Source organism: Denticeps clupeoides, chromosome 9, assembly GCF_900700375.1.
Source record: "Denticeps clupeoides chromosome 9, fDenClu1.1, whole genome shotgun sequence".
NCBI lineage: Eukaryota > Metazoa > Chordata > Actinopteri > Clupeiformes > Denticipitidae > Denticeps > Denticeps clupeoides.
Genome location: NC_041715.1, coordinates 6,526,288 through 6,553,912, shown reverse-complemented (window position 1 = coordinate 6,553,912; position 27,625 = coordinate 6,526,288). Strand labels below are relative to the sequence as shown.

Here is a 27,625-nt window from a genome sequence, read left to right as displayed (position 1 = left end):
TGTGTGTAATGATTGGGGTAATTGCTGTCAGTGGCAGTAGTAGTGTGTTGTGATTCGGCTGGATGTACTGCTGGATGCTGATCTGTGTGGCTGTGTGTGTGTGTGTGTGTGTGTGTGTGTGTTCCAGTACAGTGGCTACCAGCTGTGTCTCACACCTTCGTCCAGTCTCTGGGCGAGGTCACCCCGGCTGATATCCTCTCCTCTTCTCTTGTGCTCCTTCTCGTTACACCGAATAGACAGGGGAATAATACTTTCATCATGTGCCTGAATAAATCTTGAAGCAGCTTGACTTGAGGGTTTCAGCATAAAATTATGAACAGAAAATGTAATTCAAGCCAAAGAATTTTTGCAAAACACATATTAACCACAAACACTCAGATTAAAAACAGCTTTATAATGAATATCCATCCAGTTCCACCATGTATGGGCTGTCTCCCGAATACTGCTTTAAATGTGTTTAAATCAGGTTCATGTTGAAAGTGACGCGCGTGTGTTGTTGATAGAGAGACTTATGAATGACTGATGAAGTTGCCGGGGGACCGGCGTGTTGCTAGGCAGCGGGGCCCGGTCCTCTCCCGGCAGACCGGCGGCGGCTCAGGTGGCTCGTCTGAGCGATGTCTACCTCTGACCCCCCGGCAGACTTCGAGGGCCATTCACACGCTGGCTGATTGACAGCTGAGGCTCTGATACTGTCACACCAACCCTTTTTTTTTTTTTTTTCTCTCCTTTTCCCTTCTTCTCGCTCACTCGCTCGCTCGCCCGCCCCCTCGCTCTGGCTCTGCTGCAGGAGTCCCAGTGAACAGCCGCGTCTCCTCCAAGATCCAGCAGCTGCTGAACACGCTGAAGAGGCCGAAGCGGCCGCCGCTGCGCGAGTTCTTCGTGGACGACTTTGAGGAGCTTCTGGACGGTATGTGTTTAACACACTTAATACCTTTTAAACACACACTCTCCTCTCTTCCCCAGGGTCCACTTCCGATGGAACAGGAGTAGACGAGTGCGGAGGTTTTCAAGGTGGCGACCGGCAGAGGGAGCCAGAACTGCTAGGATTTAGTTAGCTTGTACAGACTGAGGAAAATCTATTTAGATTTAATGAATACAATTCTAGGATATATATCCCAGCATAAACTCTTGCTTTAGCATTGTCGAGGGTTTTTTAGAGATGTACTGCAATGGGGACCACCAAAGCCACCAAAGCAAAAATGGCACGAGTGTGAACCCCGGTAAATTAAGAACAAATCGCGGTTCTATCCACTCAGCTTCATCAGTCTAATGACGTGTGTGAGAAGAAGCCGGCGAACCTGCAGGCGGGATTTAGGGAGCGTCCAGGAAGCACGCAGAAATGGGTGGGATGCCTTCAGTAACGAAGGCCACATCACATTACCATACCAACCGCTTCCTCCGCCCACTAACGGCTGCCCTGTGGGCGCGGGTGGAATTTCTACTAAACAAATATTATGATGCCTAACGGCTCTAGAGCAAATACATCAACACATAAAAACAGAGGGGTGTACTTTAATTTATATATATGTGTGTGTGTGTGTACACTTAGGAGGCTTTCAGATGTCATGTTCTTAAGTTGTGTTCTTATTAATTATTTAATTTTTATTAAAAAATGATTGATTTTACCGCCTCCCAAATTCAAATTCATACACGGTATGATATGCAGTGAAATGCTTTAGCGACTGCTACAGACCACAGTATTGCAAATATTGCAAGGATACAGTGGACCAATATGCAAATATTGCAAACATAACCAAATATTACACTTTTATGTTTTTAACATAAAATATGCATAACAGGTAGGGTGAAGGTGCGCAAATGAGGGAAGTCAAAGTAAAAATTTGTGCAAGAGTTAAAAGGTTTGTGCAAGGATTCTGGAGGGATTGAGTCCAGAAGTGATTGAAAAATGAAAGTGCTGAAGTGTATTATAGTTCAATGAAGTGTTGTGGTTGTTGAGAGCTTGTATAGCCAAACCATGCCACCATCCCAGTATATGTTGTGTGTTGTGTATTCTAACCCATTGTAGTTCAGCAGCCAGACCCAAACCAGCCCAAACCAGAGGGGACCCAGATGAGCCCATTAGAAGGAGACCCGCTGGGCGTGGTCACCAACTGGCCCCCGGCCCTCCTGGCCTCTCTTCAGCGTTGGGGCACCATGTATCCCAAGAGCCCCTGCCTCACCGCACTGGACAACGCTGGCAAAGCCGTTTACACGCTGACATATGGTACAAAGGCAGTTTTATTGTTGTTTTTAGCCCACTTATATATTTCTTATTTTGGCATGTTAGGTTACTTCTGATGATTATTATTATGGTTGTTATTGTTAGACTTTCAGCGTACAGTTTGGTTCTAGTTTGCAGTCATTTCCGTCACACCAGTGCTTCACAACAAAGCGTGCCGTTGTCCCCTCAGGCAAGCTGTGGACGAGGAGTCAGAAGCTGGCCTACACGCTGCTCAACAAGCTGAGCTCCCGCAACGAGCCCCTGCTGCGGCCCGGTGACCGAGTGAGTGCCACGCCCCACTGTGCCTGGTGTGACGATACGTTGCTGAATCTTTAATTTTTTCTGGTAGGTCGCTCTCGTGTTCCCCAACAACGACCCGGTGATGTTCATGGTGGCGTTCTATGGCTGCCTCTTAGCAGAGCTGGTGCCGGTTCCCATCGAAGTTCCCCTCACGAGGAAGGTAATGCGCCTTGCCCCCCCCCGTGCTGAAGAGCAGTGGCGCCCCCTGCTGCCGATGATGGGGTTATCCTTACGTGACCTCCTGCTGTCTGGAAAAAAAGGGATATTTAATTTATGTGGGTTCTGGATACACGCTTGGGCTTTGGGTTAATTTCTGCGCCAGAGCTTCAGATTCAGAGTGCAGTTTTGAGCCTGAAGCCAAACTGAGGTTTTGCTGTCATGCCGCAGCGCTGAAAAGAATACTGATGACATCGCGGCGGCATGGCCGTGTCTCATTTCAACACGCCGAGTCTGACACAGATGTTATTATTCCACAACATATGCAGAAACAGCAAGCCCAGTGTTGTTCTTAAGGCATAATGAGAAATATTATACCACATGTCGTTGAAACGGTGCATTGTGATGTGCTGAGAGGTGTTATAAGATCGCATAATATCAGCACGCTTATTAACCTTATTTAATGGGTCAAAGCATAAAGTGAAGCTTCTGAAACCTTACCTGGCTGCTGGATGATGTTGCTTACTGTTTTTATATATTATAGATATAATATATAATATGTTACATAGTCTGTATAATATATTGTAATAGCTCCACTGGAACGTTCTAAACGATCTACCTGTGCACCTTTTGTTCTAGTAATTTAATTTGAAAAAGGTAAACCTACAGCACCAACCTGGCGTTGACTGTATAAAAGATGCATTACTGTATTGCAGTTACTTTTTTATTTGTTGTAGGTGATTCTGGATTCTGGAGGTTTAGTCATAACCACCAGCATCACTTTACCTTAAATTCCGTAGCATATATGGTCATTTTTAGATTGGGATTATGACAATAATGAATCAGATATATATTTTTTTGGTTTTCTTTGATGCAGTGTTTGCTTTTTGTTCTATTCGTCTGTTTTATTTCAGTGGACTCGTCTCAGCACCGATGCAGAGTTCACTCAGAGTTCACCTGGCAGCTTTAGTCATGCCGCAGCAGTGAGCTGGCGTTCGGGCGATTAAACGTCGTCCTCCCCAAGTTTGCTCTTCATCTCTCTAGATTAACGCGCCGCATGCTTAGATTCTGTAAACTGTTATGTCCAAGGATCTTCCAGAAGGGGTGATTAGTCTGGAATGGATGAGCTAAGTGCTCTGACTGCCGCGCGTGACCTTACCGCACCCTGATCAAACCCTGCCGTTTATTTAAGCCTTGTCAGCTTGCGGCTTAACCAATGGGATCCAGGTCTCGTTATGATTCAGGGAGCGTCTCGGTTTGATTACTCCTGAAAAAGAGCCTGCTGGTCCGCTTCTCCAACACAAGCGACCAATCGCAGGGCTGGAGCTGAGAGCCTCCTCCACCCTGTACACACACACAGACGCAGTATCTGATCAAACAAATCTGATCTCTTATGCTCTGCTGGCTCTTTTTCTTTTAACTCCATCTTCTGGTCCACTTTGGACAAACTGAATGTTCAGTGGAATGTTTGGTGTCCATAGTTGCTACACCATTACTGTCACTTCCTGTATGGATGAGCTGATCAGCAGGACACCCATCCTGTTGTCTTTGACTTGGTCAGGATGATAAAGAAATTATCTTCACAAATCTATAAAATAATGGCAAATGATTTGATAAATATTTATTTTCAGAAGGATCAGGAAAATTGAGCAATATCCTAGACATTATTCCAGGGTGAACAGCCTCAGAATCATTAATTATTAATTAGAACATTCAATCATGATGAAAAAAAACATTCAGCTTCTACAAGGCATCATATTTTTATGATTGCTAACTGATTTGTGGTCTGTGTTTACGGGCTGGGCATTTATTCGAGCTTGATTGATGATCGTGAAAATATTCAGCTCGATCTCAGTGATCAGCCTTGGGCAGAAATGGTAGAAATTAGCATTTTGTTCTTACGTTACAAAGACACACGACTGCCAGAAATCCCAAGTTTCCCGGAATCTCCCAGAATGTCCCACATGTTGATGCCTGCAAATTTCATTAAATATCCTGAAATTAGAGCATGCATGGGAGACATTAATGTTTGCATCAAGCACTCACATGATAGAATGAGAGACAGAGAGAGAGATTGTGTGATTGTGTCGATGACTGTGTGTTTCCGATTCCACAGACAAACAGCATCCTGATTGGCTTATTTTGCGAAGCAGATCTGTCACATTTCGGTGTGTGCAGGCTTTTAGTTAACTTCTGGAGGACATTACGATAACTTAAAAAAAAAAAGATAATCAGTACAGTGGAGCATCATGAGCCTGAGCCGGAAATTTAAAAATTGAATTTGAGCAAACTGAATAATATTATTAATTTTTTTTATTGGCATTGGAAATTATACACTGAAATTATTTACAGCAAAATTGTAGAGGCAAAATATTCTGAAACATTGTTTCAATACAAAAAAAAAAAATCGGTGTTTGATATTCAAAGGCTGATAAAGTTTCAATTTCCAATCTGATGGAAATAGGATACAGTTGGAAACTGAACTGTTGGATTATTAGTACTACTTGAATTGTTTATTTATATATATATTTTATATATTGTACCGTTGAACTAAGATGGTCTTTAGCAGGGGGTACACCACTATTTCTTTTTTTATTAAAATAAAACTAAGGACAAGTAGGGTTAAGAAGATGTATTTCATTGTTTTTTTTCCACATATGTCTGATATATATGCACTGAAAGGTTGATTAAATACACTTAGTTTCAGAGCCAGTAAGCCAATGGTTTTAAGCTTTGATCTAATGAAAGTGTAGAGTTTGAATAAAAAAAACTTTTTTTGTGAGAATAACAGCTATTTGCTTGCTTTCATGTTGAATAACTTTTTTTTTTTTTTTTTTTTTTTTACGTGACCCCTGTTGGTGTGAATGACAGCTGCAGGAAATGGGAAGTGACCGTTTTATTTTCTCTCCGTCTCGCTCTCTGTCTGTCTGTTCGCCCATCAGGATGCAGGAAGTCAACAGATTGGCTTCCTGCTGGGCAGCTGTGGCGTCACTCTGGCACTGACCACTGACGCCTGCCAGAAAGGCCTGCCCAAGGCACAGACGGGCGAGGTCGCGACCTTTAAAGGTAGGAAATTGCAAGTGTTTCTTGTTAACTGCTAAACCTCTGCAAGCACATAGTTCTTCTTCTGATGTTCGTGTGTGTGTGTGTGTTCAAGGCTGGCCGAGATTGCTCTGGTTCGTAACAGATGGCAAACATGTTGTGAAGCCCCCGAAAGACTGGCACCCGCCCATAAGGGACGCCAGTAATGAGATTGCTTACATTGAGGTAAGATCCTCAGTTTGCATTTAATAAATACATTTGATTTATAATATCGATTGAACTAATTTTTAAATAATAATAAAGTATTCTATGATGTTATGAAACCCGGCTTCAGTGAAGGCTTGTCTGTCAAATGCTGTGAATGTAAATTTTTTATTTCAATTTTTTATTGTCTTCACACATTCTTCCCTCCACAGTACAAGACGAGTAAAGAGGGCAGCACCATGGGCATCACCATCTCCCATGCTGCCATGTTGTCTCATTGTCACGCGCTTACCCAGGCCTGTGGATACACGGAAGGTTGGTGACAGTCACTGTGTGAAGGAGCGGGGGCCCGGCCAACTTTCTCTAGATCTCTGGAGAGCTGCTGTTGCAGCAAGTACCACAGTTTTTGCCCAGTTAATGGCCAGTTAATGCCTCTGTTGTGGCCTAAATGACACTCTTTCTGGTTTAGAGAGTGATGTATGGAGATGACGCATGCTGTTTTAAATAATTTGGCCAAATTTAGCTAATTCACAATTTTTCAGTTGTGTAGTAAATTTTTGAGCCGACTAATGTAAGTGATCAGTCAGCACTGTTTAACGAATAGGCTGCTGCTTCAGGCAGCGGTAGTAGAGGAAGAGTAGGTGAGTAGGTGCTGTGTTTCTGCTCTTCAGGGGAGACCATAACGAACGTCCTGGACTTCAAAAGAGATGCGGGGCTGTGGCACGCTGTGCTGGCGGTGAGTTTAGTTACTCTGTCTCTCCCAGCTATTTCATCACTTAAAGAATTCACACAAATTGGATGGTTACAGAATTTTGCTTTCTGTTGGAAACACACACACACACACACACACACTCATACACCGTGTGACTGGTGATGTTGTGTTTGGATGGCAGAGTGTGATGAATCGGATGCACGTGATCAGCATTCCCTACTCATTGATGAAGGTCAACCCGCTCTCCTGGATACAGAAAGTTCACACTTACAAAGGTGAGGGTGTGTCCGTGGGTGGGTTACATAAAAAGACTCAAATTGACCTCAGTGATCAGCGTTTAGTTGTGTTGTTCACAATGCCAGGGGTTCCTATTGGCTTATAACAATGTTATATCATATGAATGACCTACGATTTACAAATTGTACATTACACAAGTGGTCCCTATCATTATTGCAAAGTAACATATTATTATTGGTGTTATTGTTATTAATATTTCTTAAGTTAGCGTATTACATAATATTACAAAATACGCTAAAGGATAACAAATGAAATTGTGAGATAATGTGTGTGTGAACTGAACAGCTCGGGTGGCCGTGGTGAAGTCAAGGGACATGCACTGGTCACTGCTGGCTCAGAGAGACCAGAGGGACATCAGCCTGATCTCACTTCGGATGCTTATAGTAGCAGATGGCGCCAACCCATGTGAGTGTCAAAACGCAGCCGCCGGCGTGTGTACGTTTCTGTGAACCTTCATTATTAATTTCGCTGGTTTTTAGCGCTGTCTGTCCGCTTTGTTTTTGCACTTCGTGTAGCCACGTTTGTCTATGTCGCACACGTGCACTTTGTCAGTCGGTGTTTAAATGTTGCATGTAGCACCAGGTCCCGAAAACGTTGTTTTGGGTCACTACGTACTGTCTTACGTGTATGTAGATGAAATAACAACTAAGCTAAACTTGAACCGAACTTGAACTTGAAACATAGAATTCACCTAATTCACAACTTAGAATCACCGGATATACGTCTTTCGTTGCAGGGTCAATATCATCCTGTGATGCCTTCTTAAACGTGTTCCAGTCCAGAGGCCTGAGGCCGGAGGTCATCTGCCCATGTGCCAGCTCGCCGGAATCCATGACCGTCGCCATCCGGAGGTTAGTCATGCTACTGCACGTCCGTACTTTTGCCCACGGCCTCGTGTTCTGACTCTTTATTTAAATCAGTTCGTTTCGTGTCCGGCAGACCTCCAGAGATGGGCATCCCTCCTCCAGGGAAGGCGGTGCTGTCGATGAGCGGCCTGAGTCACGGCGTGATTCGCGTGGACACAGAGGAGAAGCTGTCGGTGCTGACGGTGCAGGATGTGGGCCAGGCCATGCCCGGGGGTACGTCTGTCAGGCGGCCGGCCAAATGTCCATTAGTGCCACGCGCTACATTTCACCGTAATTTACTACAAAACAAGCTTCGATTTGGCAGATACAATTAAGTGGCTGCCCGTAAGGCATCATTTATAAAGCATATGACTGAAACTTGATTGGCCTTTATGAAATGCTTTAAACACGTTCCCAGTAGATTTGCAGTGCAAGTGCCATCAATGCATCATTGTATTAAAATGAGTGGACTGTTAATATTTCAATGTGTGTTTTCCTGTTCAGCATAATAATGCAATTTTGAGATCAGAAGGGGCGATAAAAGCATTGATTGGGCACTTAAGACCTTTTTTTTATGTTGCTAATAATGTTGATCAGTGATCAGTGAGCTTGTGCCCGCAGCTCGGGTGTGTGTGGTACGGGTGGAGGGCACGCCTTATCTGTGCCAGACGGATGAAGTTGGCGAGATCTGCGTCAGCTCCGGCACCATCGGAGTCGCGTACTACGGCCTTCCTGGCATGACCAAGAACATTTTTGAGGTGAGCAGAATGCACACGCTTTTGGCAGAGGAGGGAGTGTACCTGGTGGCCGTGTGATGGTCAAACACACGACTCTGTGCGTTTCTTCAGACAATCCCAGTGACGTCGTCCGGATCCCCCATCAGCGACAGGCCCTTCACCCGGACGTCGTTAATGGGCTTCATTGGACCGGTGAGTCCCTGTAACCCAGGTTCACTCACATATAAAAAAAAAAATTAAATAAAATCTTTTATTAAATAATCTGTTTCCAGGACAACCTAGTGTTTGTGGTGGGAAAGATGGATGGCTTGATGGTGGTGAGTGGGCGGAGGCACAACGCCGATGATGTGGTTGCCACAGCACTGGCAGTGGAACCCATGAAGTTTGTGTACAGAGGCAGGTGAGGGTAAAAAAGCAAGATGTTATCTTTTAGAAGTGATGCTTTGTTGTTAGCTCCATATGCTGAACTGAGGTTGTGTGTGTGTGTGTGTGTGTGTAGGATTGCTGTCTTCTCTGTCTCCGTTCTACACGATGAGAGGATTGTGGTGGTCGCTGAGCAGCGGCCCGATGCCTCGGAGGAGGACAGTTTCCAGTGGATGAGCAGAGTTCTGCAGGTAGGCCTGCACACCCAAAGCATTTATTACCGAATTTCCTTATTTTCATAAAATACTGACATTCCGCATGTAGAGAAAGGGACTCTGTTCTTCTCACAGCAGCATCACAACCTTGTTCTCAATCTGTGGCTTTTTGCTTGTAGAAAATGTATAATTGTAATTACTGCTACTTTCACATGTTAATCATTCTTATTTTGTTTTAATTTTACACATTTAATTATTGTTATTTGTGTTTTACTTTTAGGTAAATGTCACTGTTGGGAAGATTGCTTTCAAACTGTACCGTATAAATACCCAATTGGTCCTAATTCTCTTCAACTCGACAGGCCATAGACAGCATCCATCAAGTTGGGGTCTACTGCCTGGCACTGGTTCCCGCCAACACGCTCCCCAAAGCGCCACTGGGGGGCATCCACATCTCCGAGACCAAGCAGCGCTTCCTGGAGGGGGCGCTGCATCCCTGCAATGTGCTCATGTGTCCCCACACCTGCGTCACCAACCTGCCCAAACCCAGGCAGAAGCAGCCGGGCACAGGTGTGTTTGCCTCTGTCTTTCACTGTGTGTCCCTCTGTCCCCTCTTCTCTGCAATGGTACTGACCGCGACCCTGTTTTGGGCAGAGGTGGGTCCCGCCTCGATGATCGTGGGGAACCTGGTGGCGGGGAAGCGCATCGCTCAGGCCTGCGGGCGAGACGTGGCTCAGCTCGAGGATAATGACCAGGCACGTAAGGTACACGCCCATCCCCATACCACCCTTACCCACACACCAGAGCGGAGGCAGGTAAGGTCCATTCTGCTCCCATGTAACCCCATCAGGACCTCATTTCCATTTCCCGTGACACTCAGGGGACGGAACTGCAGTTTCCGACACCGTACCGTGTTCTGATCGCTCTCTTGTTTCCCGTTCCAGTTCCTCTACATGCAGGATGTGCTTCAGTGGAGGGCGCAGGCCACGCCCGACCACCCTCTCTTCCTGCTGCTAAATGCCAAGGTAACAGAGTGCAGTTTTGTGAGTGCAAAAGAGTGTCAAACCATGCAGTTGAAACTGAGCATGGGCATGTCTTTTTTTTTTTAAACCAGGGCACTGTTGCCAGTGCGGCATCTTGCCTGCAGCTGCACAAGCGGGCGGAGCGTGTTGCTGTGGTGCTGATGGAGAAAGGCAGGTTAAATACGGGGGATCATGTGGCCCTGGTTTACCCCCCTGGTAAGACTCCCCACCCTCATCCTGTGTTTTATATGCATCTGTTTTCTTTGTGTTCTCAAAGGGGTATGAAAACATGTTATTAATGAAGAAAATGTTGATTTCAGCGTGGTGAGGATGTGTGGTTAGACACCACATGAAGCACTGAAATAAATCCCGTTATCTCTCAGCCTGCAGTGATTTATTACTTTTATCAAAAGGGGGATTAAACATAAGCTAATTTACAGAAATATCTCATTTATCTGCAATCAATAGAAATTATTGTTCAACCATGTAATGCAGTTCATCAATTAAGGTTGCCTGGCAACAATTATAGCCACCTAGGAACAAATAATAAAAAAAACATCCTCTGTAATGCCTTTTTCCACTGAAATGTTCAAATGGATACAGGAGACTTACAGTTAATTATGATGAATTATTATGTTTGTTCTCTGTCCCGCAGGCATTGACCTGATCGCCAGCTTCTATGGCTGCCTGTATGCAGGCTGCGTGCCTGTGACCGTCAGGCCGCCCCACCCACAGAACCTGGCCACCACCCTGCCCACTGTTAAAATGATTGTTGAGGTAAAATAAATAAAAGTCAAGCAGACGTATATGTGCTTTGTGTCTTTTTTGACCCTTAATGTGTGTGTGTGTGTGTGTGTGTGTGTGTGTAGGTCAGTAAGTCAGTGTGCATTCTGACCACCCAAGCAATAATGAAGCTGTTGAAATCCAAAGAGGCGGCAGCAGCCGTGGACGTTAAAACGTGGCCCTTGGTGCTGGACACAGGTACACATGTTCTGTCTTAAAGGTGCCATGATTTTGTAAGCTTTTCTATAGGTCTTAATGGTCCTTGCACTGCAGGACCATAGACAGGCTGGGAGAACTGTTAAACAATCTCATGTCATGGGTCCTGCTCAAGAACTATTGTGAAATTCAGTCACAGGATCTTGCATCATTTTCTGTTTGAGCCATTGTGGATAAAGCAGTTAAATACTTGCCAGTGTGTTAAAAATAAAAAATGACCCCATTGCTGGAGCAGGCGGTCCACATGTGTCCAAAACTAGGTTAAGAAATAACGAACACTGAACAGAAAATCAGTGTTCATTTGATTCAACGGAATCTCCATGTGTCCAGATGACCTCCCGAGGAAGAGGCCACTCCAGATCTACAAACCTCCCACCCCAGAGATGCTGGCATATCTGGACTTCAGTGTGTCTACCACGGGCATCCTGGCAGGGGTGAAGGTAGGATAGACTGGCGAAGAGGGCCGAACTGAACACTCATCTTGACTCCAAAACTAATGTGAGCCAAATCTCGGCTCCTTCTTAGAGGATTAGAACCATTTCAGATGAAGAAAGGCTGTAAATCATGCAGGATTAAGTCAAAAGCTGAGAGTCTTTTTTTTTTTTTTTCCCTTCTTCAGACTAGTCTTCAGCAAAAACTTAATTCCTTAGTTTCATAACCTTTGAATTTGATGAAATCAATGAAAAGAAATTACACTTTCATAACACTATTTAATAAAACACTATAAAATACCATATATTCTAGCAAGATTTTGAGAGTCATGGATGTCTGCTTGCCATTGCTTTTCTACTACTAAATAAATGGCAAACTCTCTAGCAACCGGTACATTTAGACTTTTTTTTTTTTTTTTTAATAATGCCGTAATATAATGCTAAAATGCTGCATTTCTCACACTGATTATCATTAAGATTGTTTTATTCTGGAAAATGGCGCCACCTGCTGGTGTCTCGGATCCAGTGCCTCGTTTGAATCAGAATAAAGCATGTTGATGCTCTGAGAGCGTTCCCCGGGGTTCCCTGTTGTCATGTTCCTTGGTTTGCCTGTTGTGTCTCAGATGTCCCATGCTGCCACCAGTGCCTTGTGTCGCTCCATTAAGCTGCAGTGTGAGCTGTACCCCTCGCGCCAGATCGCCATCTGCCTGGACCCCTACTGCGGCCTGGGATTCGCCCTCTGGTGCCTGTGCAGGTGACTGCTGCTGATTATGGTTCTGTTTAATCACAATATTTATAAAGATGTCTGAATTACAATACTTTTATCTGGATGTGTAACCTATATTTTCCTGGAAGTTACGTTTTTCATAATAATAGGTTTATGATAATATCCGATAAGGAACAATAATTTAGGTCATTTCATGGTTATTTCATTCTTAGTTTTTAGATATAGAGTTTCAGATTTTCATAGTGAATGTACACTGCTCCAAAAAATAAAGGGAACACTACACAATTTAACTCCAAGTCAATCAACAATCCACTTAGGAAGCAACACTGATTGACAATCAATTTCTCATGCGGTTGTGCAAATAGAATAGACAACATGTGGAAATTGTAGACAATTAGCAGGACATCCCAATAAAGGCGTGGTTCTGCAGGTGGGGACCACAGGCCACTTCTCACTTTCTATGTTTCACTGATGTTTTGGTCACTTTTGAATGCTGGTGGTACTTTCACTCTAGTGGTACCATGAGACGGAGTGTACAACCCACACAAGTGGCTCAGGTAGTGCAGCTCATCCAGGATGGCACATCAGTGCAAGCTGTGGCAAGAAGGTTCGCTGTGTCTGTCAGCGTAGTGTCCAGAGCATAGCGGCACAACCAGGAGACAGGCCAATACTTCATGAGACGTGGATGAGGCCGTAGGAGGGCAACAACCCAGCAGCAGGACCGCTACCTCCGCCTTTGTGCAAGGATGAACAGGAGAAGCGCTGCCAGAGCCCTGCTCTGACCTCCAGCAGGCCACAAATGTGTCTGCTGAAACGGTCCATGAGGGTGGTATGAGGGCCCGACATCCACAGGTGGAGGTTGTGCTTACAGCCCAACACCGTGCAGCATGTTTGGCACCTGTAAGAGAACACCAAGATTGGCAAACTCGCCACTGGCGCCCTTTGCTCATCACAGATGAAAGCAGGTTCATACTGAGCACATGTGACAATCTGGAGGTGCCGTCACATCCTCTGCTGCCCGTCACATCCTCCAGCATGACCAGTTTGGCAGTGGCTCAGTAATTGTGTAGGGTGGCATTTCTTTGGGGGGGCCGCACAGCCCTCCATGTGCTGGCCAGAGGTAGCCTGACTGCCATTAGGTACCGAGATGAGATACTCAGACCCCCTGTGAGACCATATGCTGGTACGGTTTGGCCCTGGGTTCCTCCGAATGCAAGACAATGCTAGACCTCATGTGGCTGGAGTGTGTCAGCAGGTCCTGCAAGTCGAAGGCATTAATGCTATGGACTATGGGCTCTAATTTTTGTGTGATTTTATTGTCATCACATTCAACTGTATAAAGAACACAAGTATTTAATAAGAATATTTCATTCATTTTGATCTTTCCTTTATTTTTTTGAGCAGTGTACATTATGGCATTATATTACAGACACACACCACTTGTAAACTGGTCTGGTTGTGTGTGTGTGTGTGTGTGTGTGTGTGTGTGCAGTGTGTACTCAGGCCACCAGTCCATCCTGGTCCCTCCTCTGGAGCTTGAGACCAACGTGTCTCTGTGGCTCTCCGCTGTCAGTCAGTACAAAGTGCGGGTCACCTTCTGCTCCTACTCCATCATGGAGATGTGTACTAAAGGCCTGGGTGCGCAGACGGAGGCTTTACGGGTCAGTGCCGTACACCACCTCGTTTAATGTTAATTCTCTCTAGATTTTATGTTTAGTCTCTCATGCCATGCGCCATGCGTCTTGCTGCAGCTGCGGAACGTGAATCTGTCATGCGTGCGCACGTGCATGGTGGTAGCGGAGGAGAGGCCGCGAATCACCCTCACCCAGTCCTTCTCCAAGATCTTCAAGGACCTGGGGCTTTCACCCAGAGCCGTCAGCACCACCTTCGGCTGCAGGGTCAACGTGGCCATCTGCCTGCAGGTGAGGAGTCTACTAATGTAGGGTTGGGCTTTTCAGAGGTTGCTGTGGTCCAAGGTAGCTAATAATCCTAAAAACCTGTAATAATGGCAGGGCCTCCTTTTTTTCTTCACTTAATCTCCCATTTATTTATACCTTTATTGACAACAATGACATGATCTATTATGACTGTTTTTTCTTTCTGCTGTTTTGTTTTTCTTGTTTCCTTGTTGGGCTGGATGTGGTTTTGCGTGTGCATCACTCTGTCTCTCTGTCCCTCGCCACGTGCCCCTGTCAGCCCAACAGACTGGGGAAGTTGGCTGAGCAGGTACAGTGATGGTCGGGGTGGTTGCAGGTTTGAGCGGAGTTGGCGACGTCGCTTCTGGCAGGGACAGCACTTGTCTGTGTGTCTTTGTGGGTTAATGCATGACCATGTCCCCTTATTACTTACTTACTTACTTACTTAGATAGCAGCGGTGGCCTAGCGGTTAAGGAAGCGGCCCCGTAATCAGAAGGTTGCCGAGCCGCCATGGTGCAACTGAGCAAAGCACCGTCCCCACACACTGCTCCCCGGGCACCTGTCATGTCTGCCCACTGCTCACCAAGGGTGATGGTTAAAAGCAGAGGACACATTTCGTTGTGCACAACGTGTGCTGTGCTACAGTGTTTCACAATGACAATCGCTTCACTTTATTTTTATTCTAAAAGGAGTTGACTTATTCATCGTACTTTAAATTACTGGATTGATTTTCATCTTTAGAAATTGCAAAGAAGATTGCCAAATACTGAAAGATCACTTGTCCGGATACCGTTTTCTCCTTCAGTAGCAGGAAAATCAATTACATACTGATTAAAACCTGTAATTTATTCCACAGCCCACACTAATTCATCTTTCTAACTGGCTTTTAATTTCATTTAAATGCTTGCAGCGTGTCCACGTGCTCTGCTGCCGCTGTAGCTCATGTGTTTTATTGGTCTCTGTAGAGACCTGAGTCTTGGCTGGGTTCTTGGCTATTGGCTCTTTCTGCAGGAAGCTTTTGCTTTTGAATGCGCCTAAGAACTCACATCTGTTTATTTTGAGTTAATTTAAGCAGTAAAGTCGTACTGTACAGATTTCTCCATCTGCGATGTCTGGGACAGAGTTTATAATGTGATGAAGGCTGGTGCAACCTGCCTTACAGAGAAGATAGAAATGTCGACTGCATGGACCAATCAGGAATTAGCTTCTGACTGTGTGGTCTGTGCTTTTTTGCTGACCGTACATGCCGTTTTGAAGCTACTGCCCAAATAAATTATTATGGCTTGGGTTACTCCTGGGGTATATAAGTGATGGAAATACAGACAAATCCTGCCTTGTGTGGCATAAAAAGATTTGACGGAATAGATAAGTATTATTAATGAGCTGATGATAATTCCATAATGAAAGGTAACACTGTGGTTATATGTATTTAATGTTGGGTGTGTCTGCCATGCAGGGAGCAAAGGAGAGGCAACCAATTGTTTTTTCTTGCTCGCCTCAACACAATAATCTCTGGCCAGCATGCTTGCATGGCAATTGGCATAACTTGATTTGATTGGTTGTCACTTGAATATTAATTTGTTGCAAAAACATGAACTTAATTAGTCAACAAATTTTATTATTTGACAGCCCTAATAACAAAATATATTTTTCATTTCTTGTGATCACTAATTTGACTATATGCATTATGGGATGGCTATCATCCTGCTCAGCTAGTTTTTGCCATGTCAGCTTGTGAAAGTTGTTCTGATGGACCTTCTCTTCTTCACACAGGGTACAGCGGGCCCCGACCCCACCACTGTCTACGTGGACATGAGGGCTTTACGCCATGACCGGTAGGCTCCTTCAAGGTTGTATTTTTTATTAATCATTTGTACCCCAACAAACATTGTTTCGATGTTTCGTATTTAAAGAGTGCGTCTGGTGGAGAGAGGCTCGCCACACAGCCTGCCTCTGATGGAGTCTGGGAAGGTATGTGTGCTACAGAGCTCCAAGCTTAACCCTGCATCAGAGTCACATTGCTGGTCTACACTCATGTTGCTTGTCCAATGAGATGATAGCATTTTTTTCTCTGGGCTCTCCAGATACTTCCTGGAGTGAAGGTGATTATAGCTAACACGGAGACCAAAGGCCCGCTGGGAGATTCCCATCTTGGAGAGGTGAGTCACTGCAATCCACAGAATGTGAACAGAGATTAGTACAAGTATTAACAAGTATTAATAAGTGTATTTGTATAAAATCATAGAGTCATATGCATCATAAGCCCTATGCAAGGGGTGGTAGAAGCCTAGTGGCTACTTGCCTATGAACCAGAAGACCCAGGTTCAAATCCCACCTACTACCATTGTGTCCCTGAGCAAGACACTGTCTCCAGGTGGACTGTACTTGTAACTACTGGTTGTAAGTCTCTCTGGATAAGGGCGTCTGATAAATGCTGTAAATGTAAATATTCTCTACCCAACAGCCATAACAGGCCAAAAATGGCTGAAACAAAATGTATAAAATGGAGCGTCTATCAGCATTTATCAGCAATATAATTATTTCATGTTATGAATTTCTTTCGGCTCAGATTCAGTTCATTAATACCTGATTATCAGTAGAGGTGGGAGGGGGGATTGATACAGATTAATACTGCAATACTTTATGTGGTGATAAACCCTTAGTTACTTAAGATTTTAAGGCTGATTATTATTTGGTGTAATTTAAGGAGATTTTGTTTTGTTTGAGGAACAACTTCTCTGTTATATCCGAAGTCAGTTTGAGCATGACATGCTGAGCGTGCAGCCCTGTGTTTTTACAGGTCTGGGTCAGCAGCCCCCACAACGCCACAGGATATTACACTGTTTATGGAGAAGAGGCTCTGCATGCGGATCACTTCAACACCAAGCTCAGTTTCGGGGACACACAGACGGTGTGGGCTCGCACAGGGTACTTGGGCTTCCTCCGCCGGACGGAGCTGACGGATGCCAGTGGTGGTCAGTATTTAGTCACCGGTTTAAATGCTGGTAGTAGCCTAGGAGGAGCTCGCCTATACACCAGAAGACCCAGGTTACTACCCACTACCATTGTGTCCTGGCAAGACACGTAACCCTGAGTGTCTCCAGGCGGACTGTCCCTGTAACTACTGACTGCTCTGGGTAATGCCATTTGATAAATGTAAATGACCCCTCCATTACTGCTAGTAGCCTTGTGGGTAACACACTTACTTATGAATCAGAAGACAAAGTCCCAGGTTCAAACCCCACTTACTACCATTGTATCCCTGAGCAAGACACTTAACCCTGAGTGTCTCCAGGCAGACTGTCCCTATAACTACTGACTGCTCTTGGTAATGCCATTTGATAAATGTAAATGACCCCTCCATTACTGCTAGTAGCCTTGTGGGTAACACACTCACTTATGAATCAGAAGACAAAGTCCCAGGTTCAAACCCCACTTACTACCATTGTATCCCTGAGCAAGACACTTAACCCTGTGTGTCTCCAGGGGGGACTGTCCCTGTAACTGTAAGTCACTCTGGATAAGGGCGTCTGCTAAATGCCGTAAATGTAAATCCTACACACCAATTCCCCTCTGCACGCTGCTCACAGCTGTCCTTTGTTGTGCCCGTTTTTCAGAGCGACATGACGCCTTGTATGTAGTCGGCTCCCTCGACGAGACGCTGGAACTGCGGGGTATGAGATACCATCCCATCGACATCGAGACCTCAGTCATCCGCTCTCACAAGAGCATAGCGGAGTGGTGAGTAGCTGTGCACAGTATTCACGTGGCATGTAGAGCCCTGCTTCATATTGTTAATTATACATCCAGTTCTAACATAGGACACATAAATATTTAAATATCATTTATAATATATAAACATATTTCAATTGATATTATTCAGACTAAGTCAGAGATGCGTGTCTGTGTTCCACAGTGCCGTGTTCACGTGGACCAACCTGCTGGTGGTGGTGGTGGAGCTGGAAGGCCCAGAGCAGGAGGCCCTGGACCTGGTAGCCCTGGTCACCAACGTCGTGCTGGAGGAGCACTACCTGATCGTGGGGGTGGTGGTGGTGGTGGACCCCGGCGTCATTCCCATCAACTCCCGGGGGGAGAAGCAGCGCATGCACTTACGCGACGGCTTCCTGGCCGACCAGCTGGATCCCATCTATGTAGCCTACAACATGTGATACAGAGTTTTTGCACACGGCGGAATGGAGGGGGGAGAAGGATGAGGAGGAGGACAGTGAAAGGATCTTCACTGTGGCTCTCTTCCCCCATTCGACTTCCTCAGCAGATATATAGACCTTCTCCTTTTTTTTTTTTTGGTTCTAACTCGATGGAGCTATGCAGTGTGTTTATTTTTCTATCAGACTGTTAGAATGCCTTGAAGCAAGAATGCATTTTATTTGATTTCTTTGGCAAAGGCGAGCGACCGATTAACCCCCCGTTTTAATTATTCTTTTCATCACCAGAACGTTCGTCCATGCACTGGTCCTGCTCCCATGATCCTGCAGGGCTTACAGCTCAACACGAACAACACCAGAAGGGTCTAGCGTGGCACTAGTTGGGACCAGGATGTGACTTTAGCGCATTCTGATGTTTTATTCATCCTTGCCAAACATTTGAACCACATTTTGTTTTCTTCTTAAAGCTAAATATTTTGCCAATATATGGAATATTTTCACTATATGAATGTTAGATATTGTTCACAAATACATAAATGCAATAAGATCTACAGTGATTTGCCAACTGCCCTGTAGTGATGTTAAAAAAGGAATCAAACACTTTATTCAATCATTCCTTGACCATTGTTCTAAAAAAAAAAAAAAAAAGAGCCTAAAATATTTCCAGATGCCTGCTCTGAGTTTTCAATTCCTTTCAACGCTTCAGTTGATATTTTTGACCAGCGTGTAGGTGGAGTTCGGTTTAAAAGTTTGCACAGGACATGAAAACGTTTACTTGACCCCTTGAAAATTTGCCTTTTTTGCTCTCCCATTTCTAACTGGAAGTAGCATCTCAGTCATTGTTCCCAATTATTGATGGTTTGGACTGGGATGTGGAATAGTTTAGTCGTTTTCAACGCCTGAAAAACTAATCATCAAAACATGTTCTAAAAACCAGGTTTGTGTTAAGAATGGCTGATGCGGCGTTATCTACCATGCGTGAGTGTTAGGATGTCTGTTCTACTGATGAATGTAAAAGTGTCGTGGGTGGTTTCTCAAAAAACAACGGAAATTGACCAAAGCCACCTAACACGCTATATTTTCTAGCTTTTTTTTGTTCTCACCACACCTTCTTGCTTCATCATTATCATTAGTGTCCAAGGCGTCATATTATCAGGAACAAAAACATCTCATGGTGGAAGGGCAGGGGAAATACTGTACAGAATTTTTTAATTTTTTCCCCACCCAGGGCCTTCCCTCCAGAAGCCCGGAGCGAAAGAGTTTTAAAAACGCAGCGCCTCTCTTCTCCTCCCTTGCCATTCGGAGACGGGCAGTGAGCCTGGTGTAATTATGTACAGAATTTGTGTAAGTTATTATCAGGGGTCCCGATGGACTCGTCGCGTCTGCTTGTCCACCCTGGTCCCCCCAAAATGTAGAATATTCTTCAGGAATCAGATCCAAAAAACAACAGAAAAAAGGACCATGCCATGTTTTTCTATTGTACATTAGACACTGGGACTGGATTTATTTAAAGGGTAAAAAAAGCACATTTTAAAGCCTGGGCCCTTACCCTGAAGTTATTCTGAAAGCATTTATGGACACATGGAAGAAGGATGATTATTTGTCTTTATGTTAACATGGTTTCTTAATAAACACAATGCCTTTTACCTGATGGTTTCAGCTTTTGTCTTTTAAATGTACATTCACTGATAATTTTACATTATCCAGTAGTTACAGGGACAGTCCCCCCAGGAGACACTCAGGGTTTAGTGTGTTGCTCAGGGACACAGTGGTAGTAAGTGGGGTTCGAACCTGCGACTGTGGTCTTCTGGGTGAGTGTGTTCATTGGTCAGTTTATTACCGACTAGGCGTCTACCAGCCTAATGGGAACGTAGATTTTAAGTGCACTCTGCATGTAATAACTGGTGATATTTCACAGCAAAGTGACAGATTAAAAAAATTCTGGATATATTTATGCTCTGAATGGAAATAAAAAAATAAAAAAAAATAATAATAACAGACCCAGATCTTCTGAGAGGCGGACATACTAGTCTTAAACGTTTCTGCACAACTACGCATCCCCAAAGAGATCAGAGCAAAACGTTTGATGCAAACTGTTTTGCGTTCCCTTGCATTTACATTTACAGCATTTACCAGACGCCCTTATCCAGAGCGACTTACAATCAGTAGTTACAGGGACAGTCCCCCCCTGGAGACACTCAGGGTTAAGTGTCTTGCTCAGGGACACAATGGTAGTAAGTGGGGTTTGAACCTGGGTCTTCTGGTTCATAGGCGAGTGTGTCCACCACCACCCTGTATTGCACCCTTGCAAAAGGGGGTTTATGTAACTATGAACGGTGAAATAAGAAGAACGGCGCGTTCCGCAGCTTGCGCAGCGCTCCGCGCCGCCCCGGCCCGACCGAACGCGTCCAAACGTTACGGGCTCCGCGGACGCGGCCCAGCTGACGGGGGCGTGAGGGCGCGTTCATTCCACGTCCTGCGTCACCGGCGAGAAGCGAGACGCCGCCGCCGCCGCCGCCATCACCCCGCTCCTCCGCTGCCGCACGGCGTGACGTGAGTCTCGGACCATCATCTTGTAAATGACGGGGGCCTCGGACGGCTTCGTGCGCTATAAATCCGTCTTCTGCGCGTCTGCGGTTAAACCGTGTAATTTCTGCCTGGATCACTTTGCCCACGCGTGGGTCGCGTTATCTCCCAAATGGGAGTGGAATTTGCATCTACCAACCGTCACCAGGGCGTGGCCTCACGCCTCCAAGGTTGTGGGTTCGAATGTGTGTCCCCACCCTGCGCCCACAACACTGAATACCAGGAGGTGAAGTGTCACGCCCTAAAAAAGGTCGTATTTTAATGAACAAAGATACGTATTTGCATTTCATTTATATGAATTTAATTAGTATTCTTTTTTTTATTTATTGCTGCCTTGTTTCTGGCATACCAGTGGTGGATATATAGCTAATATTTACATTTACAGCATTTACCAGACGCCCTTATCCAGAGTGACGATCAGTAGTTACAGGGACAGTCCCCCCCTGGAGACACTCAGGGTTAAGGGTCTTGCTCGGGGACACAATGGTAGTACGTGGGATTTGAACATGGGTCTTCTGGTTCATAGGCAAGTGTGTTACCCACTAGGCTACTACCAACCTAATACGGCCATTTGCGAATGTGTTTTTTTTAACAGCTGGGCGGGGCCCTGGAGTAATGATGAGCAGCGGCCATTCAGCCCACGTCCCGCTGGACCAGAGGACGCAGCATGACGGCCCGAACGTGGATCTCCACACCTCGCACGGTCCCTTTCCGTGCCACGTCTGTGGCGAAACCTTCGCTCAGGCCCCGACCCTAACCAGGCACCAACGGCTTCACGGCAGGGAGGGGCCGTACGGCCGCGCCCGGAGCTGCCCCTCCTGCGCCAAGACCTTCGTCTCCCCCTCCCACCTGGCGCTACACCTGCGCTCCCACGCCTGCGAGAGGAAGTTCAAGTGCACCGTCTGCGGCAAGCTGTTCCTGCAGCCGTCTCAGCTGGTGCGCCACAAAGCCGTCCACAGCGGCGAGAAGCCCTTCAAGTGCGCCGACTGCGGCAAGAGCTTCGGCCGCGCCTCGCACCTGAAGACCCACCGGCGTCTCCACACGGGGGAGAGGCCGTTCAAGTGCACCGCGTGCGAGAAGGCCTTCGCCCAGAAGGCGGGGCTCGTCATGCACCAGCGCCTGCACACGGGGGAGCGGCCCTTCCGCTGCGAGACCTGCGGCAAGGGCTTCCGCTCCTCCGCCCACCTCCTCACCCACCAGGCCCTGGAGTCCGGGGAGCGGCGGTTTCGGCTGCCGCCGGTGCAGCAAGATGTTCCGGTCGGCCGCCGCGCTGGCGCGGCACCAGGGGAGCCACGCCGGGCGCGGCCCGCTGTGCTGCGGCGTGTGCCGGACGGCCTTCGCCCGCTCGTCCCACCTGCAGCTGCGCCTGCTGGTTCACCGCGCCGAGCGCCCGTACCACTGCAGGGTGTGCAACAAGACCTTCACCAAGATGGCCACGTTCGAGAGGCACTGCGACCAGCACCTCGGCCGGAGAGGCCGTAGGGGGGACGAGGGAGGAGGCAGGACGCCACCGTCCCCCGCCAGCGTTCCCTCGTGCTCGGAGGTCGTCACTCGGTCCAAAACGAGAGCCGGTGCCGGGACCAGGACGGACACCTCAGACTGACCGCTGCAATCGAATTGTGTTGCGTCGCTGTCACACACTCGACATTTTCAGACCAGAGTAGCACGCGCCCCGTCTTTCCGGGTCAGGAAAAACGCACAGCGGATGTGAAGGGCCACTGCGGTGCTGCGAATCTGTGGCCAGTTCTTTTTTTTTTTGGTGCTTTTATATGATTTTGCCTGTATGAATTTCTTTATCCACCGCCTCGTGTGTGCAATTTCGCGGTGCGCGCGGGACGAGGGTCCCACAGAAACACATAAAGCACCGTCCACTTTATAAGGAATTACAGAGTTTATTAGTGTCTGCCTTGCATAGAGTCTGCTTGTGACGTGAATGTAAAGTCATTTTTAATAACTGAATTACAATCCTGGTAATAAAAAAAACAACAAATACTCATGTTAGTATCATGGAAACATGTCGGAAGAGCACCACTACACACTCAACACAGTTTTGTATCTAAAGTGTTAAAAGGGTATATTAACAATAAAATAAATTAAAGTTTCCTCAGTAATACTGTCTAACTAAAGTTAATGTTTTTTTAATGATGGATGTCATCTCCACATCGGAAAATGCTTAGTCTGGACCTGTAAAAACAGTTAAACAAACATAATTATTTTAATGCCTTCATTTGTTATTGATATATAAAGTACAGGCCAAAAGTTTGGACACACCTTCTCATTCAATGTGTTTTCCAAACTATGAATGAACACATGTGGAGTTATGTACTTAACAAAAAGTGGAGACCTGACCTCCACAGTCACCGGACCTGAACCCAGTTGAGATGGTTTGGGGTGAGCTGGACCAACAAGTGCTAAACACCTCTGGGAACTCCTTCAAGACTGTTGGAGAAGCATTTCAGGTGACGACCTCTTGAAGCTCATCGAGAGAATGCCAAGAGTGTGCAAAGCAATAATCAGAGCAAATAAACTAGAATATAAAACATGTTTTCACTTATTTCACCTTTATTTGTTGAGTACATAACTCCACATGTGTTCATTCATAGTTTTGATGCCTTCAGTGAGAATCTACCAACGTAAATGGTCATGAAAAGAAAGAAAACACATTGAATCAGAAGGTGTTCCCAAACTTTTGGCCCGTACTGTATATATAAAAACAAGAGTACAGCGATCAGAATGCTGTCTGGACCTTGCTGGGTGTGGACTGCTCAGTGCTGACAACCGCCCAGTGGAAGGTGATGGTCAAGTGGCGTCTCCATATGGGGTTGCGCTGGAGCGTCATGGAGCCCCTGATGCAGTCCCCTGTTTGGACTGTGACCGGTGCGTCCAGCATGAACAGAGTCTGCTTCCAGTGAGTGGGTCTGAGAGGTCAAGACACAGTGCATTTGATCAGATATTAATTTATCTAAAGTGTTTACTGCAGAATTTCCTTATTTTCATGAAACAATGACTCTGCTGCATTATAAATTCATGTGTCAGAATTCTATTACTTTATATATTTATTTCGTATTCCAAAACTTTTATTCATGATTATACTGGGCAGCTGGTAAGCAAGCGGCCCCGTTAATCATAAGGTTGTGGCCAAGGTGCCACTGAGCAAAGCACCGTCCCCACACACTGCTCCCCGAGTGCCTTTCATGGCTGCCCACTGCTCACCAAGGGTGATGGGTTAAATGCAGAGGAAACATTTCATAATGTTTCATCATAATGACATAATCACAATGACAATCATTTAAATTTCACTTATTTAAACGTACACTTTAGACAGTCCCTTCCTCAACTATTTCAGACTTGCTGGGGGAAAAATGCTGCCTATGACTTTCGCACAGTAGCGAACATCTGCTTGAGCATTACGTCTGTTCCGAGTTGCTTTATAAAATATTACCGGACGTGCAGGCCTGGATACTCACTCGGAGTTGGGCCCAGTGTCCAAGCCCAGCACGGCGCCCTCTTCCTCAAGGCTGTGAAACTGCACGCTGAACCAGGCCGTGAAGCCGTGAAAAGTTCCCGTCTGCTCCACGCGGAACGAGAACTCGCCTTTCAGTCTCTGAAAGTGTCCAGGTTGGGTCAGTTTCGCGCGTCTGCATTGGGGTTTAAATAAATGCTACTTGGAGAGCAGCGGCGCACCTCCAAGTCGGACACCTGGAGTGTGTGCATGTCCAGGCGGACGACGTCTTCAGGCGCGGCTAGGCAGTCCTCCGGCTGCAGCAGGTGGCTGAACTTGGGCTTGGAGAAGAACTCTCTCTGTGCAAGCTGCCTGCGGGCCACCAGAGCACAGTGATTAGGTTCCTTTTCGGGAGTTAAGACTCTTCGTCCACAAGTGCACGCACGCTTTCGTGCTGGCTTACTGAAGACAAGTGAAGTCCAGGCCATAGGGCTTCTCCCAGAAGCCCACTTTCTCGCTGTAGTCGGCGAAAGCCTGACAGGGCACCAGCGTGAGAGAGGCCGCGGACGGCCACATCATGCCCCCCTCCCGCAGCCAGCGGTCCCGAGCTCTCAGCACCGACTCCAGCATGTACTCGAACTGGAGAGGGCAGGAGAACATCGGACTGGTGTATACGCGACATGCTGGAAAGCGGCGCAAGCAAGATGTCTGAAAAAAGGTGTCGGTAACGAAATCAAATGTCGGGCCGGCGCACGTGTGGAAAGGTGGCTTAGGTGTTGCAAGGCAACCTTGTGGTAAAAAGCAGTTTCGTCCCGTGCTTTAGTGGAGATGAATGTGGGGAGCTTTCACGTATCGGCATAGCCAGTTATCAGTAATTAGTAGAGTTAGGGTCACCTGTAGGGTTTATATAAGCCTTCAAGTTGTGAGTAGAATGTCAGCATGTTGATGTGGCTGAATTGATACCAGCAGACAGTTCCCCATCCACTCGGACACCAGCACGTCCACTTTCTGCGGAAGCGTGAGCTCCTCCGCGCGGCCACGAAAGACCATCACTGCTCCCTCACAGCCATTGTGCTTGACCAGCTTCTTGGTGTATTCGGCCATGGAACTCGCCTCCACTGCATACACCTGAGAGACACACATGCACTGGTCAAATCAGTGCAAGATATTTTGCTTTTATATCAGGCTAATACTGTATCTGAAGTCAGCCGTGGTGCAGAATTTCAGCCACTTTTATTCAGTCCCACAACAAGATTTCACCAGGACGCACCGTTTCGGTGTCTGTAGCTTTACATTTGGCCTTATCCAGAGCGACTTACTGTCAGTAGTTACAGGGACAGTCCCCCCCCCCCGGAGCAACTTAGGGTTAAGTGTCTTGCTCAGGGACACAATATAGTAAGTGGGATTTGAACCCGGGTCTTCTGGTTCATAGGCAAGTGTGTTACCCACTAGGCTAACGACCCAGACCCGAATAAGCGGAGGAAGACGACGACAACTCTTTACACTTATCGCCATTTCTAGCCACTGCAGGACCATAGACAGGCAAGGGGAACTTTTGGTGAAATTTTCATATCAGGGCACATTTAAAACATTAAAAACATTTCCAGACAATCCACTAGATGGAGCCTTTTACCTGCATGAAAAAAAAAACAAATTTAGAATCCTCTTTACTTGTAAATGCAGAGGTGTGTGAATTACCGCCGCTGGCTCCGAGAGAGAGGCGCAAAAGAGGCTTATGATACCAGTGCCGCAGCCCAGGTCCAGGATGACCTTGCCCTTCAGCGCATCACTGTTCTGGACCACGGCCTGTCTGTAGGACTCTGTCCGGGACTTGTCTGAAAGCATCTCCAGATGCAGTCGCTACAGCAGTTCCAGGAGGAAAAAAAGGCTGCTTGTAATTATAGAAGAGAAACCATAGTAGAATAAAATACTAGAATAAATCTTTGCCATTGCATCACACATCTACTATGCATATACCTTAAATTATAATATGTATATATAATATTAGGGCATCAGCCTGTATTTGAAAGAAATATTGTGAACAGGATCTATTAAAACACTAATCAAACGCGACAATAAATCTCACCAGGGTCCCATAGTTTGCAAAGTATTCCTCGTCCTGCCACGCATCCTCCAGGTCTTCTTTCTCGGGTTCCAGCTGTAAATAGCTGGATGGCACATAACCATAATGCCCATGCAGCTCTGCCCACCACCAGTCGGACGAGCTCTTATCGTGGACCAGCAGCCTGTCCCCTGCACTGAAACTAAGCTAGGAATGAATGAGCGTATACGTATATGTATAAAGGTATATATATATACATATTTTACGTATACGAATCTTGAATATTATAAGTAAACAGCGCTGCTTACCTCGCCGTCCCCGTTGGACAGGAAATCGACCATCCCGATAAACTCCTCAGGCGAGCTGTCATTGTCAGAGCTTACTCTTCCAGACATTTTAAATATCCGCGTTAATCTCAGTTCCTATCATTTAATAGATGTTTTACTCCAGATTAGCGTTCAGGAAGACGTGCTAGAGGTAGACTTGCTTATTTTGCTTTGCATATTCTTAAAATTTACTGGTGCTAAGAGGTTAATTATACAAGAGGAGATTACAGGATTACAGGAGCCGCACTTCATGTCGGACCCAATGGGAAATTTTTAGAGTTTAAAGACAAGTTTGAATCACTCTTGCCTTCACACACGTCCGCACTCGAAAACAACACAAAACAACGCGAACAAATAACACGAATGGAACTCTATCTGCTTTATATAGATACTGTGCTCTGCTATTAGCGAATTTCACTTCCGTGTTGCTAGCCGCAGTGTCTCATGGGTAGTGTAGTTTTATTTGTCAACGTTTTACACGTACGTGTGTGTATATATATATATATATATACACACACACACACACACACACACACACACACACACACACACACACACACACGTGTGTGTGGGTTTTCAAATGTTTCTTAAAGGTGTTTAGTCTCGGCTAGTCGAATGGAGCAGGGCAAGTTGTTCCACCAGCCAGGGACAACAAAGGAGAATAAAGTCGATTGGGATCGGAGACCCCATGAAGAGGGAATTTTAAAATCTCATTTCGTTTGCAGATCTGGGAGGGCGTGCAGGAGTGTAGCTAACTAATAGTGTGTTGATATAAGACACTATTCATTCACTGTTCCTTTACAGCCCTGTAGGCGAGCATCAAGTATTTCAACTCAATGTGAGCAGCTACCGGGA

The 27,625-nt window shown here is 46.0% G+C and overlaps 3 protein-coding genes across 16 annotated transcripts in view; 2 read left to right on the top strand and 1 right to left on the bottom strand.

Moving 5' to 3' along the window:
- Nucleotides 1-20,000, top strand: part of dip2a (disco-interacting protein 2 homolog A) — a 69,465-nt gene extending 49,465 nt beyond the window's left edge. For 5 of the 12 annotated variants that reach the window (XM_028990537.1, XM_028990531.1, XM_028990536.1 and 2 more), the window contains 33 exons: nucleotides 788-907; nucleotides 2,027-2,224; nucleotides 2,412-2,503; nucleotides 2,571-2,681; nucleotides 5,620-5,743; nucleotides 5,835-5,944; nucleotides 6,136-6,238; nucleotides 6,595-6,659; nucleotides 6,817-6,910; nucleotides 7,218-7,337; nucleotides 7,669-7,783; nucleotides 7,872-8,011; nucleotides 8,399-8,535; nucleotides 8,626-8,706; nucleotides 8,787-8,914; nucleotides 9,014-9,128; nucleotides 9,455-9,662; nucleotides 9,747-9,856; nucleotides 10,037-10,117; nucleotides 10,207-10,330; nucleotides 10,770-10,891; nucleotides 10,984-11,095; nucleotides 11,444-11,553; nucleotides 12,168-12,298; nucleotides 13,764-13,932; nucleotides 14,023-14,193; nucleotides 14,468-14,497; nucleotides 15,962-16,023; nucleotides 16,102-16,159; nucleotides 16,273-16,347; nucleotides 16,989-17,163; nucleotides 17,806-17,929; nucleotides 18,105-20,000. In XM_028990537.1, coding sequence (XP_028846370.1) covers nucleotides 788-907; nucleotides 2,027-2,224; nucleotides 2,412-2,503; nucleotides 2,571-2,681; nucleotides 5,620-5,743; nucleotides 5,835-5,944; nucleotides 6,136-6,238; nucleotides 6,595-6,659; nucleotides 6,817-6,910; nucleotides 7,218-7,337; nucleotides 7,669-7,783; nucleotides 7,872-8,011; nucleotides 8,399-8,535; nucleotides 8,626-8,706; nucleotides 8,787-8,914; nucleotides 9,014-9,128; nucleotides 9,455-9,662; nucleotides 9,747-9,856; nucleotides 10,037-10,117; nucleotides 10,207-10,330; nucleotides 10,770-10,891; nucleotides 10,984-11,095; nucleotides 11,444-11,553; nucleotides 12,168-12,298; nucleotides 13,764-13,932; nucleotides 14,023-14,193; nucleotides 14,468-14,497; nucleotides 15,962-16,023; nucleotides 16,102-16,159; nucleotides 16,273-16,347; nucleotides 16,989-17,163; nucleotides 17,806-17,929; nucleotides 18,105-18,357 — 3,968 coding nt within the window. In that variant the 3' untranslated portion in view covers nucleotides 18,358-20,000. Of the gene's footprint in view, nucleotides 1-787; nucleotides 908-2,026; nucleotides 2,225-2,411; nucleotides 2,504-2,570; nucleotides 2,682-5,619; nucleotides 5,744-5,834; nucleotides 5,945-6,135; nucleotides 6,239-6,594; nucleotides 6,660-6,816; nucleotides 6,911-7,217; nucleotides 7,338-7,668; nucleotides 7,784-7,871; nucleotides 8,012-8,398; nucleotides 8,536-8,625; nucleotides 8,707-8,786; nucleotides 8,919-9,013; nucleotides 9,129-9,454; nucleotides 9,663-9,746; nucleotides 9,857-10,036; nucleotides 10,118-10,206; nucleotides 10,331-10,769; nucleotides 10,892-10,983; nucleotides 11,096-11,443; nucleotides 11,554-12,167; nucleotides 12,299-13,763; nucleotides 13,933-14,022; nucleotides 14,194-14,467; nucleotides 14,498-15,961; nucleotides 16,024-16,101; nucleotides 16,160-16,272; nucleotides 16,348-16,988; nucleotides 17,164-17,805; nucleotides 17,930-18,104 lie in introns of those variants that run through there. The other 7 variants (XM_028990542.1, XM_028990532.1, XM_028990541.1 and 4 more) reach the window with 4 other exon arrangements.
- Nucleotides 20,001-20,741: 741 nt separating this feature from the next.
- Nucleotides 20,742-23,009, top strand: LOC114796915 (zinc finger protein 324B). Of its 2 annotated transcripts, none has more exons than XM_028991432.1 (2): nucleotides 20,742-20,907; nucleotides 21,536-23,009. In XM_028991432.1, exon 2 carries the CDS (start codon nucleotides 21,556-21,558, stop codon nucleotides 22,420-22,422), a length of 867 nt encoding a protein of 288 aa, XP_028847265.1. In that variant the 5' UTR covers nucleotides 20,742-20,907; nucleotides 21,536-21,555; the 3' UTR covers nucleotides 22,423-23,009. The 2 variants fall into 2 exon arrangements, with proteins under 2 accessions (XP_028847265.1, XP_028847266.1); XM_028991433.1 differs by lacking the exon at nucleotides 20,742-20,907 and adding an exon at nucleotides 20,914-21,190.
- Nucleotides 22,813-27,188, bottom strand: prmt2 (protein arginine methyltransferase 2). 2 transcript variants are annotated; one of them, XM_028991429.1, is made up of 9 exons: nucleotides 26,753-27,188; nucleotides 26,469-26,651; nucleotides 26,054-26,242; nucleotides 25,346-25,510; nucleotides 24,846-25,021; nucleotides 24,625-24,754; nucleotides 24,408-24,544; nucleotides 23,687-23,858; nucleotides 22,813-23,124 (listed from the first exon to the last, which is right to left on the bottom strand). In XM_028991429.1, the coding sequence occupies exons 1-9, from the start codon at nucleotides 26,837-26,839 to the stop codon at nucleotides 23,092-23,094; spliced, it is 1,272 nt and encodes a 423-aa protein (XP_028847262.1). In that variant the 5' UTR covers nucleotides 26,840-27,188; the 3' UTR covers nucleotides 22,813-23,091. The 2 variants fall into 2 exon arrangements, with proteins under 2 accessions (XP_028847262.1, XP_028847263.1); XM_028991430.1 differs by having other exon boundaries at nucleotides 26,081-26,242.
- Nucleotides 27,189-27,625: the final 437 nt, after the last annotated feature.